General features: G+C 36.4%; 1 protein-coding gene across 24 annotated transcripts in view; it reads right to left on the reverse strand.

Annotated features, from left to right (window-relative positions):
- Positions 1 to 14,241, reverse strand: part of GPHN (gephyrin) — a 289,546-nt gene that overhangs the window by 149,072 nt on the left and 126,233 nt on the right. For all 24 annotated transcript variants that reach the window (XM_054067590.1, XM_054067585.1, XM_054067588.1 and 21 more), the window contains exon 3: positions 13,683 to 13,740. In XM_054067590.1, coding sequence (XP_053923565.1) covers positions 13,683 to 13,740 — 58 coding nt within the window. The remainder of the gene's footprint in view (positions 1 to 13,682; positions 13,741 to 14,241) is intronic.

Here is a 14,241-nt window from a genome sequence, read left to right on the forward strand (position 1 = left end):
TCTCATTCCCCTGCCCCAGTGCAGAACACACACACAGAATTCCCTTCCCATTTCAACACACATCACTTCTCACTCTGTGGAAGAAAAAGCCCTTGTTTTTTTTCTTGCAATTACAGAGCAAGTCTTTCTGTCTTGAAAGAGTCCTCTCTCCGGGCCTGGTAATATCTTTGATATTTAAAGACACTAAAAACAGACCAAAGATTTTTCTTCTTCTGCTAGAAGTTATATATTTTTGGTTAAAGATCAGCCTACCAGGAATCCAACAATTCTATAGCAGCAATATTCCAAGAGCTTTTACATTTGTACCCATGCGTCTAAGCACAGTATTTGATACTTTGTACACTTAGAACTTCTGGTTTTGGAGCTTTAACTATCTGATCAACTCTAAAAAATGAAGTTAATTTCCAAGCCACTGTAGTTATTCCTTCCTAAATGTCACAGATCATTTATTAGTCCAGGAAGTCCCTAGCTGCTGTTTCAGCTTTCACTTCTAACTCCAAAGCAGGGGTATTTTTAGTAGGAAATGAAGCATTTTTTGTTTGTCACTTAAATTTCAAAAGTCTCCAAGAAAACATCGTAAAAGCATTTGCTACAGCAAATACATTTCACTGGAATGATCAATATACAGCTGTCTACATAAAAAACAACTGTACAGTCAAACCCATTTTTTGTCGGACACCTTCCTTACCACTTCATTCTCTGGATTTTGGGACATTTGAGTTTCATGTATTTTTTGAACCTTTAGGAAGAAAAACATAAAAATAATGATAAAAATGTGGCACAGAAAAGCAACATACACTCAACGGAAGGTTATAACTAGCATGTTAACATCTGGCCATCCTCATTTACAGTACTGACAAAAGACTATTATTTTGCTCAGGAAATAACTGCAGACTAACAGAAATAACAGACTTCATCTCTCTAGGCTCCTTTTATTATAATAAGAATTTTGTAGGAAGATATTAAATTTCTCACTGACCTACTTGCAGAAATATTTTCATCAGTAATCTCTGTTCTTTGGATAGATTTCAGTGTCTGATTGAGGTCTGATAAGAAAATGTTTAATTCTTTTGCAAACTCTGTACTTTGGATGTTTACCTTCAGTTCCCTACAGATAATCCAAAATGGAGGAAAGAGGTAAATCAGGTTTTCATGAGAAATTCAACGATCTCAAGAATCACTTTAAATTAACCTCTCTAGAAGGGACAGCAGAATGGTTGTTTATATCACGGTTTCAATTTTAAATTGATTTTGTTATTTTTATTTTTTATTGGCATTGGGAAGCTATTATCTACCCTCTGTGTAAAATAAACTATTCGCATACTATTTGTTAGTGAGCTTGATGCAATGAATCATATTCCTGATTTTGAAACCTTCAAGTCACGCTCACTTGAGCGAAATACATTAAGCGTGCAGTCAGAGAAAAACTTGTGCCCAGTTAGCTAACTTTGAAGAATTACGTTGCTCATGTTGATGATAGAACAGATTCTTAATTGAGACCACAAAAAGGGATAAAAGTTGAATATGATTTGATGTTCATTCCATGATTTAAACATACTCAGAAGACATAATCATAAGGGGAGTTAGAAAGAATATTTTCTTTGGTTTTTTCCTTATTACTTAGCCATCCTCAGAAGGCAATATAAGTGCCCAAGTATGTCTAGTATTATTTTCGTAGGTAGATATCTAGCAGAGTGAATTTAAAAATTTTTCTACAAAAGCTAGTCTGAAATTTGCCATTTATTCCACCACAGAGGAAGACTATAATTTTTCTCGTATTTTTTTCAGTTTGCATATTATGAGACTGACACAGTTTGAGATGAACTGCAACATAATTAGCTCAGATTTTGCTGTTATTGTTTTATTGTTTTGCTGTATGTCGCTGCTAAAATACGATCTGTCCAAATATAGGATTGTTTTTTAAAGAGCTTAAGGTATCAAAATTGTGCAAAAAATTTTCCGACACAAAATACTCGGAACACACATATACGGTGCATTAAAATCTGTATGTTAATTCACAGAAAATATTTAAATAGAAAAATAAATCATAAAAGTGCTTGGGTACCCAAATACATGAGGTGTATGTCAGTTGTTTTACCTAGAGCAAAATGGCAAATGTAGCGAACTGTGCCTTTACAATTGAAGTTTCATGCCTGCAACCATTGGCTGAACTGTCAGAATATGTGTTCGAAGTACCTTCCATATTAGATTTGCAGAGAAGACTTAATCACAGAAAAAATAATCATTTCCCTTTATATGTGCACTGTTATTGCTTCTTCCTTTTGCTGCGCCTTGCAGAAGTTGATTCAGTGACGATAACATGCATGGGAATGCTTTGATTACACTTGGAGCATGTTACTTCACTAATACCCATTCGTATTTCATAGTTAAACACAACTATCACTTTGGTTTTCTCACCTACAGAAGCATTCACAGTTCTGAACAATACTTAAGAGGCATCTGAAGCTTTTTTATGTAAAGCAATTCTGTACAATTCCCTGATTTTAAATTTCGGCATCTTCCCTTCAAAATAGCCAAAGGATAATTGTCTGTTGACTTTTACAGCCTGAAGGTACTCTCTGTAAAACTAAAGTGTTAGCTTCAGTGTCCCAAATGACACTCAGCTTTATTTTTAAACACTGCCTTTTTTTATACAGCATTATTACCTAGAAATTTTCATTAAAATATAGAACACACTCCTATCTCCAAATACATAATGGTTGTTTGCTGTTTTATTAAAGAACAATAAGAATTTTAAAACATCTTGATGTTAAGCTCTTATCGTCATAAGGTATCCTTAGATACACAGATTCATTTTCAAGAATGATAAATGTTAGCTAATTCTCACTTATTTTATATGCTGTTCAACTACCAAGACCACTTCACTGGTAAGAATGCAGAACGCTTTAAAATGACTGGACTGAGCAGTATAAATTTCACTAGGGGATCAGCCTATTTGTTCAGAAAAGTTTATCTCATTACGCTACTGAAATAACTGAGTGAAACCATTACAATATTTATAATTTTAAAATACAAGGATATTTTGAAAAAGCATAACAATATTAACCGAGCAGATAATAAATAATAACAGAAAATAGAAATGTCAGTCTAAGAAGAAATGGTGGAAGAGACTATTTGTTACCTTTGCAGTCTTAACATTCCACCTAGTCTTGTCAGAATAATGAGGTAACTGAAATTGAATGCAAACATTTCTGACAGAAGAATCCTAGGAACCCTTGTGTGTTTTTTATAAGAGGATATTTTAGAAACTAAAACTCTGCAGCCACTGCACCTTTACTGAACTCTGATGATTCAGTGGCATTCTCTGCCTCATACATTTCTCTGAGGACAGTTAAGTCACATCATTTCTGAAATCCTTCTGTAACTGAAAGGTACAGAAACAGTGTTATAGTAAGTAAAATTAAAATGCTAGCTATTTTCTCTTGGAGCTATCCAGAAAAAGAACAGATTGAAAGCCCAGGGATAATGAAAATGAGAAACTTTAATCTGATATTAATTTGAAAAGAGTTGTTTTTCTTGCGTAGAGAGGTGCATGCTAGGAAATACTTCCATCGGGAGCTCAAAGATATTCCAGAATGCAAGTTCATCCAAATACATAACACTACTGTTTTCCTATCAAATACAGAATTAGTGTTGTCTCCACATACCATGGCAAAAATGATTGGCTTTTATTACAACCATAGCTCTCTGAGACTATTTGTCTATACTGAACCCACTTCCTTAAGAATGTGATGCCTGCACCCAAGACGGACTCACTTCATTGTGGCAACACCTCCACCTTACACTTATGTCTGTCTTCTCCTCAACCTGTGGCACTACTTCTTAGCTCCCTTATGTAAAAGCCATAGAAAGAAATAATTGCATAAACTGTGGCTGACAAAACCTAAACAATCAGACAAAATAAATGGTTACAAATGCTAATTAACACAATAAGGCTTTTCATCTTAGGAAAAAAAATAGAGAAATCTCTCGGGAAAGCTTCTTTCTCCTGTGTGCTTGTGTTACAGAAGCAGACTTGAGGTGGAGAATTCCTTTCAGCCTGCTAACATATCTGCTGGGCTTCCTTACTTAAAATTGTTGCTATATAGTATTTTTTAATGTGGACTGACCTCTTCCTGCATTTTTTTCCTGAATCCTTTTAACAACCTCTTGTCAAGAGGATTTTCATTGAGATACTAATGTGTTCACTAAACATTTCTGGGGTTGTTTTGCAATTTTATAAATACTCCGCATGAAATTTTGAATGCTGGGTGATTTTCAGTAAACTATGACAGGCACCAAAGTAAAATAACTACTTGAAACCACACTTTTGTAAACCAAAAGCTGAGAGAATTCAAGATGCCTCTTAAGAATACTATTATCTATGGAGTGACTGGTGCTGAGCAATCTATAAACACACTACACAGGGCTGGGTTTTATTACTTAATGTCACGATGCTCCCTAAACCAGTAAATAATTTCAATAGTCTAGGCTAGTGATCATCAAAGTGGGGTGCGTGCAGCATAATGACTAACCTGATCTCTATAATAAGGTCACCCACTTAGTGGATGAGGGAAGGGCTGTGGATCTTGGCTAACTAGACCTTAAATAAAGCTTTTGACACCACTTCCCATGGCATTCTCCTGGAGAAACTCGCTGATCGTGTCATGAATGGGTGCACTCTTCACCGGGCAAAAAACTGGCTGGATAACTCGGTCCAAAGAGTTGTGCTGAATGGAGCTAAATCCATTTGGTGGCCAGTCACAAGTCCTGTTTCTCAGCGCTCAGTGCTGGGGCCAGTCCTGTTTAATATCTTTATCAATGACCTGGATAAGGGGGGCAGAAGGAAGGCTCTGCAGAGGGATCTGGATGGGCTGGATCAATGGGCTGAGGCCAACTGTATGGCGTTTAGCAGAACTACCTGCAGTCTAGCAGTTACAAATCTTTTTCACAAAAATACAATCTATTGAGATAGTTTCTGATGGGAGAGGTGACTGCTGTTATAACCAGACAAGGTCTCAGGTCCAGCACTCTTAAGTGAATACTTCCTGTTATTAGGAACTTCTCCCTTCCCACCCCAGTCAGTAGATTATCAAACAATAGATGACATACAGTGAAAGCTTCAGTCCCTGTTTTCAGGTAGTCTTAGGATGTGCATAAATTAAGCATGAGAATTAATTTTGGAAGTGCAGTATAAATAAGGAAGAATGTTGCTGAAATGCAACCAAACATGCCACTTGTGGATGTGTCTGTTCCAGCTTCTTTATCTGTTCTTCATATGTATGTACTTTTATAAATGAGATATTTTTTTTAAGCTGACTCTAAATCTTTTTCAGCTCTACCGTGTCATTCTTGTTGCCAGGGGATCAGCTCTTCACGCACCATTGTACACAGTGGGGCACCAGAGGGTCATACATGACAGAAAAGATTTTCCGTTCTGATCTTGGTGCTTTTCCTAACAATAATTCACATGTTGTTTTGCTTTGCTTTCTGCCCTTCAGTTGCTCCTAAACACTGAGCTAACAGTAACCACCTTAGCACACTTCTTAGACCTCATTCTTTGATCGCAATAGACAAATTAGAGACCTCTACTTTACACGCAAATTTAGAATTTTTTCACACCTCCCATACACATTTCTTAACATTTACCCCCATTGAATTTCATCAGATGGTTTGTCACCCAATCATGCAGTATTTCAGTGTCCTCATCTGCAGTGATACTTCATTTCTCTACAAATAATAATTCTCATATTTCACTAAGACACTACCTGTAAATAGTATAGAACTTCAAGGTATTCATTTATTTTCATAATCATAAAAAGAAAAAAGTTTCAGAAATCTATTTTCCACACAGAAAGATCATATTGTATATCTTCCTCAAACTCCATCACGCCTAACCAATTATGACATTAAAAGTTCTGATAGGACAACATTAAATTTCCTTCCTAAGTCCCCAAAAGACTCACCAGGACACATTCTTATATGGTAAATATAACCAAACAAAACTTAACATAACAGGTCACATGGAAAATGATTAGGGCTTTTACATAAACTCGATTTACTTATATACTTGTCAAAAGCTATTTGCTGCTTAATGAAGTTGAGCTATGCTTTCTCCTCTCATTCAGGCAAAGTGAGATCTCGTTTAAAGACTGACTTTTCAGAAGCCACTGAAAGCACTGCCCAGTATACTGGGTCAGCTGAAAAGCAGAAATACTGAGTTAGAGCAAGTAAGAAGATAGTCCAAGATCTAACTAGGGGATGACTGGTACAGAGATATGCATTTAGCACAAGGGAAAATGAAAGAAATCCAGGAGCAAGTCAGAGAAAATTGGTTCCTATGGCCACAGAGAGAAGCATAGATAATTTTTATGCTGAAAAACAACATGGGATATGAAATCTTTTGTTGTTTGTTTCTAAAATATTTAGTGATGAAAGACTGAATAGATAAACAGAACTGTTGTAATGAAAAATCTGATACACATTAATCTCCCCTCTTCTTAAGGGCAACAGCATCAAGAATGCTTAAATGCTGAGTAACCACAAAGGCTAGAAAGCTCAAAAATATATTGGTTTGTCTCATAAATTAACATCCAGCTATTTTTATTTTTTCATTCTACAGATATTTCTCTCTTTGCAGGAGAACTACAGAATTATTTTGTTTGTTTTTAAAAGTAAATAATAACATTACTAAATTATTTTATCTCATTGGCATCATACTTCTACTTAATTGAATGCGCTATATTCCTGCCCTTACCTTCCCCATGCTGCAATATTCCATGGTCTCCAAAACACAGGCTAAACTTTTTTGGATGTTCATATAATGAAATTTCACGATAAAATCTAAAATGCATAAGTTTAAATCCTTCCCACATTAGAATAGGAATTCATAGCAATGCTTCAGCATGTTCTATATTCAAGACAGCCTGTAAGAGAAAGGTAGCTCGGTGGGGTGGGGTGGTCTGCTCTGTCAGTTCTGCAGTCATGCAGTCTCCAAGGCCACAGAATGTATGAAATATAAAATAGAAGACGGCAAGAAAACCAGAAGTGATAATTCCGATTTCCATGTAAAAAATTAGTGAGTATACTTTTTCTCCCATAGCATCCTGGCATTTGATGTCCTTGCCAGGAAGGCAGAGTAGTCCTAATAGGGATCAGAGTTTGATCACTAACAGATGTAAAAAAAATTTGGGGCATCCCCAGATACTTGCCAATGTCTCTTCCAAAACAAAAAGTCAATCAGACTCTTCACTGCCAGATGCCAAACAGAGCCAATGGTCAGCTTACCCTGCCCCGGTTGCTTGGTTTACATCATGCACATCTCTCAAAACAGTACAGAAACAGCAAGGAACAGAGCAAAAATGGAGTAGGTTTGTAATACTGGTAATGGCAGCAAATAACTGGGCCTCAAATAAATCCCACCAAATGCCAAGGAACATCCACAAGGGCAGGGCTGAACCCTGCTGTCCAGTAGTTGGGGAACAGCAATACAAACACTTTGGCCATCTCTCATTTTACATTCTTTTTGTACAGATTTTTTTTGGTTGAAAGATCTGTGATTGCAGCGAGCATCCATTCTCCACAGGATGTGAGAGAAACAGATGAAAAGCTCCTTCAGTCAGTAATCCCTAAAGAGTTTCTATACAAAAAACTTGAGACAGCAATAGCTTGGAGTACAGTCATCTCCTTCAAGCAAGAAGGGTGTCAAAACTACCAGAGCAGATGCAATCCAAGACTCAAAACCAACATTCACAACAACTACTGCCTTCATGGGTGAGAATAAAATCCCACAACAGAAAAGTCATTCTTAGGGAACACTCATGTATCGCTGGTGTGAGAGTGTGCCTGGACAGTGGTTCGGGCTTGCACAGCCAGGCTTGGCACTAAACACTGGATTCTAAGCCAGAATATAGAGTAATACAAACTGCGCTTTCCAGAAAAGGGGAAAAAATCAGTTTTAGAAGCAACAAAATTAACTTAACAAAGGATTAATGGGAAGAAAAACTGACATAAAACAATAGATGATGAAATCACAGTTAACTAGAAGCAATATACACTATAATATAAATAAATTAGCTGTTGACAAGAAGTAAAAGAATGGAGCAAAAATGCATAGCATGGGGGCAGAAAGAGCTAAAAGCACATTATCAGCACTGTAGGGAATGTAAATCTCTAGCCTAAGCAACTCTATTTATGTGCATAAGTGCATACACATGGACAAACAATTAAAAGAAAGTAATTTTTTGTTTCATATGATGTTTTTCATGATTTTGTCATATCATCTCACACACAAATGTTTCATTCTCTCCAGCATGGAAACAACAGAACCTGTAAGATCATTGAAGGATTAGTACCGCAAGTAAAAAACTCAGAAGTTCTTTCTGTCATCTAAACAATGTAATTTATTTTTTTGTGAGTCGTGTAGCTTGAAAAAGAATGCTAAGCAGTCACTGACTTTGGTAATGCAGGACTTAGAAACTAACTCAGGAAGAAATCTGTGTGTCCATCAGGTAAACTTTAAAGTAAAGTAAAGTAAAGTAAAGTAAAGTAAAGTTCTAACATAAGACATCCCACTTCTCAATTGCCTCTGTCAGCAAAGAGGATGGACAAACACAGCATGGTGCGTCAGAAAGGTTTGATGTATCCATTTGTGCAGCAGTTCTAGAGGGTAACTGTCTGGATGGCCAAGCCCAAAGAGTTGTACTGAACAGAGTAAAACAGAGTTGGCGGCTGGTCACAAGCGGTGTTCTCCAGGGCTCAGTTTTGGGGCTGGCTCTCTTTAATGTCTTTATCAGTGGTGGATGGAGGGGATCAAGTGTTCCCTCACTAAATTTGCAGATGACACCAAGCTGGTGCGAGTATTGATCTGCTTGAAGGTAGGAAGGCTCTACAGAGGGATCTGGAGAGGCTGGATAAATGGGCCAAGACCAACTGTACGGGGTTTAACAAGGCTAAGTGTCAAGACCTCGACTTGGGCCACAATAACCCCATGCAATGCTACAAGTTTGGGGAAGTGTAGCTGGAAAGCTGCTGGCAGAGAAGGACCTGAGGGGTGTTGATTGACATCTGGCTAAATATGAGCCAGCAGCATGACCAAGCGTCCAAGAAGGTCAACAGCATCCTGACTTGCATCAGAAATGGTGTAGTTTCAGGCTACTTCCCTCTCTTACCCATTTTTTTACATTTTCCACTCTTGGATCTTTATCATTGGAGTCTGCTGCCTCACAGATTGAATACAATCTGAGAGGAATGTGTTTCAGCTATTCACGAAAAGGATTTTCATATATTAATCTATTGAGTGAACACATACTTCTGCAAGTTTTAAAGGTAGCCTTTAATACTTTATGTATAGGTGCTTTTATTTAAGGAACAACTATAGAAGAATTACAGGTGTTCTTTGAGGAGCATTAAAGTATTTCTCTGTGTGAAATGGTGGATAATAGAACTAAAAAAAATTCCAGTCTTCTTCCAGAACTGCTTTGCATCTAAATTCACAAATTTACAACCAGTAGTAAGAAAAATTTCTAACAAGATTTCTGAAAATTAACTACCAGAGGAGGTAACCATTTAAGTTTGTCCTCTACACTCGAACATCTGTCTTATACCACAAATATCACAAAATGAAATATAATAGCAATGTCTTTCTTCTGCATGCTACTCTTACAAACTGAACACCTGCTGCCAAATTAATTTCTGGTTGAGATGATGAGATGTATGCATATGCCTACATGAAAAGCATATGGGGAAGTACTTAAAAAAAACCCCAAACAACAACTACCGAACAATTAAATTCCTTTCTGCTGTTGACGTGCAAATCCTAGCAAACCAAGTAATTTTTTTTTTTTTTAGAAATCTGTTAATGAGGGCTTTTCTCATTCACCGAGTTTTCCTCTAGAATAACAATCCTTCACAACATCCTGTATTTCCTTTGTAACGACAGAATGTTGCAATCAAAAAGAGCATCTCTCATGGTATTATAAACCATAAGAAACTACTGTTGACAAATAAAATTGTCTACAGGCACACCACACAAACATTCCCTCATTCGTAATAATTATAAATTGTTTTACTCTTGAGGCAAAGTCCACATTGCAAACGAAACCATATTTTGTCATGAATGTCACTAACGAGATAAAAAGAAATGTTAAGTTTTCTGCTATTCTTCTCCTCTCAAATGCAACTCCTTTAATTTCCAACCACAAGATGTTCTTCAAAAGCCTGATATGCTCATCAGTTCCTGTATACCTGTAATTATTTGGCTTGGAAGACCTCACCTTTGGGCACAACATACTACTATAGTGGATGGGGAGCAAGGTTGAAATCTGCCAATGGGGTTTTGCAAGTTTGACAAGCCCCTTGATTACAGGATGAATAATTCTGATAGGAGCAGAAGTCTAGAGAAAGTCAAAATAGTGCCACTTTCTCAGAAATATGCTGTAATTCCTATATTTACTATCTTCAACAGTTCCTGTAGTATTTTAAAACCAGCAGGTATTGAAAATGAAGTGCCATTGCTTTAACTGGTGTAGAGAAATGACAGGAATGGAAATGGCAGTACATCCATTTAGGCATTCACTCAGACTTGTCTTCTCTGAAAGCTTCTCTTATTGAAGAATGGTCCTGAAGATCCTGTGATAGAAGACATTTCTTCCTTCTGTAAAAGTTCCCAGGCAGGAAACCTGTGATGGTATCTTCATACGGTTACTTGTTGAGTGCTGTCACTCAACTCAAGCACCTATAACAAAAATCTAAGGAAGGCGAGTTACATCACACTCCGTTTCCGACTGATACAGGTGCTGAGGATCTGCAGTGGTGACTGTGCCACGCAATTCTTCCTAACCTTGGTATGGTGCACAACATCATTTAGGGTACATGCTACCACTGCTGCCATAAGAAATCCTAATTCGTATGCCTACAAGCACAACTGACACTAAGCAAGGTGCACCGCTTCGATTACACCCAACACTTACCACAAATACTCATTCAAAGAAACAGGCACACGTATGTACAAGCAATATTCTAGATACATAAAACCATATATGATCTCGCAGTACATATATATTATACACATAGTAAAATCACACTCCCATGCAAAGGTACATATAATCCTAGATGCTCCAGAACGGAAACATTATCAACACATGTTAAAATTTGCTGCATATTGCAATATGGACAAATAATTTCTTTTATATATATATAATACAGGTTATTTTTAAAATTATTAATACTTTCAGAAACATGCATTTAATTAATCTCCTAAAGATAATATACCTGTCAGCTGAAAAGTAAGTCTTATGGAGTTTTTCCTCTTCCATAATCTCACAGATACAGTCTCTGCCTGCAATAGCATTCTACCTAAGATGAAATTATGTGAATTAACAAAATCAATACATCTGTTTCCTCATGAATTATTTTGAGCTGTAAAAGAGGTTAATCTATCACCTTTCTAGAGCTTATGGAAATGCCGTCAAAGAGACTTCTTATTTATTTGTTGCTGTAATTACTGCTCTGTGCTATTTAAGCAAGCAGTTTACTTTGTAAGGGTTATCAGAAAATATGAATATTCCAACTCCTGTGAATATAACTCAGCAACCTCTCAAGTTAAATCATACATTAAAAATGGAGCTGCTATTCTTGCATACTTCATCAAATTAAATGCCTTAATATTTCATGTTTAAATAGGGGAGGGATAGTTGTGAGGCAAAATAACTCCGAACTATTGTGCCTGGAAGAAGATCCTGTCCTCTCATGAAGTAATATTCCAATTATCTCATTTGCTTTCTCTTTTATTTCTTCCTCTCTCATTTTTCTGCTCAAATCTGCTTGAAAAACCTTTCAGAAGTTAAGACTTCCCCCTATATTTACCATAAGGATACCGTGTCTCCCTGTTTCGCCAGCTGCTATTCAAAATACATATATACAAAAGACTACTCATCCATATTCGATACAGATTAGTCCATTATATTCACTGCTAGAGTGTCTTAGCATCTTCCAGTAATGCCTTATTTTTTATGAATAACACCTATTGCATTACAGCTTGAGAAGTTCAATCATTTAAGGTGGGAGAGGTGGGCTGACTTCAGTCACAACCTGAAAAACCCATTACCTGAGCAAGGCAAGACAGCTACCAGAAACAAGTAAAAGAGGTGATCTTTTGCTGACCACTTTAAATAGCTCTGACTTAGAACAATACAATCCTCTCTTCCAACTTACATGCTGGCACAACTGACATTAATGAGTAACCCATCCGTTGCTGTCTCCTAGGATCTCAAGTATTTAGACACCAGTCAAGTAAGAAAGAACTGAAAAATCAGAATGGGCCTCCTTGGTAGGTGGTGAGAAAAACACATTCCTGTGGACTATTTATCCTGCCTAGTACAGTAAGTTCCTAAAAGTAAAATTATTCTTTATTAACCAGCATTCTATTTTTCTTTGTTCACTGAACTCAGTTTGCACCATGAAGCCAGAAACGTTAGATTTATTTTCTTAGTCTTTAACATTATCAAAATGTCAGTGGGTTCGGATTTCCTATATTAGAGGGGAAAGATTATGGTTTAGGGTTATTGTCATTTTTGGGTTTATAGCTTTGGTGCAGTTCTCTGAACATCATGAAAATACTACATAACACTAATAAGTTTTGAAAACCTTCTTTCTTTCTAATACCAAAGTCTAAACATTAGATCTACAGATCTACCCTAATAAATCATGCTCTTCATGATAATTCAGGATAGAGTCCATGAATCTCAGAGGACAGAAATAAATTTTGATCATAACGGAGTGATAACTTTGATGGAGATACAGGCAATCACTGTATTGGCTTACACTATGTTTGATGTTAATTGAGGAGGAACACATCCTCACAACTTTAAACACTGTGAAGTCATCTCTAAATCAGATGCATGCAACCACTTCCCTTTACTAAATTTTAAACTACTACTAGTAACTCCCTTTGCATAGCTGAAAATGAGTACCTGAAACAGCACGACGGAGTAAGTAATAACACTGAGCAAACAATATGTCACACTGATTGACTACCAATCCAATAAAGAACCAGCTACACAGATCATGCTACCAGACCTAGGCCAAATTCCCATTCTGTACTCCACTGAAGAATAAAATTGACACAAATTGCTGAATTACCTTCCATGAGTGGACTTGACGAAAGAGAGTTTTGTTATAATGCACATTGCATTGGAAGTAAACTTCAGTATTTATTGTTGTCAGACCCCAAAATCAGAAGCTTTTAATGATTTTGAGTACCAAAGACTTCGTACTATCCCTTCTTAAGACAGTTAATATTTAAAAAAATAAGGATGTGCTTTTGACCTCAAAAGCAAAAAGACATTACATTCATATTTACTTTTTGTAATGAAAACGTAACTCAATGTTCATAGTAGTTCTGCATCTCCTTTCAAGCAACAGAAATACGTTGAATTATACAAGTTTTTGGCATCAAATAAACTCTACTGAGGTTGACTTTCAGAGGGAGAAACTGTACTGTACTTGTAAAAGTAACAAATTCTATTTTTGATGCATAAATATGCATCTAATAATTTTACTTTAGAAATTCCCACACTCCCCCCAATATTCTTCAAAGCAAGAAATAACATGGCTTTTTAATGTAACATTTCTGTAATTCTCCAAGCAAAGAAATTCAGTGTTGAAATGCAGTAATACTGTACCTTAATTTCTTCTATTTCATCTGGCACTATCTTGTATGCAGATATAGTCCCACCCAACCTGAAATCAGAAGAATAATGTTCTCAAAATCAGTAACAGAAAGCATGGCATATTAACGGTGTCATGACTTGTTCCAAAACACAAATATCCTTCCCACCAAGCACCAAAACAACAGCAAAAAACTCCTCTTCCTTTCTTTATCCAAAATTAAAATCTTCATGTGATTAACATAAAATTAGAAAGAATATGTCCTTCATTAGCCTGAAAGATAAGTATTAGGTTAACCAAGCAGAACTATCATTATCAAGATGTTATTCTTTATATTAACGGCCATCAGTCATCATATTCTACTGTTCCTTGTTTGTTGTCTAAGTCATATAGATGAGTTCAACTATTTGAAGTCTGATTCACTTTTGCTCAGTATTTCACTAAGCTGCTATACAGTTTTAAACGCATTCAAATGCTGGTCTAGAAATTCAAATTTTGTAATTAGATGTGCATGCAGAGACCATATAAACCACAGAGACTCTATGTCTTCCATGTTTGAAAAGTCTCTGGAGT

The sequence above is a fragment of the Cuculus canorus genome, chromosome 5, assembly GCF_017976375.1.
Source record: "Cuculus canorus isolate bCucCan1 chromosome 5, bCucCan1.pri, whole genome shotgun sequence".
Taxonomy (NCBI): domain Eukaryota; kingdom Metazoa; phylum Chordata; class Aves; order Cuculiformes; family Cuculidae; genus Cuculus; species Cuculus canorus.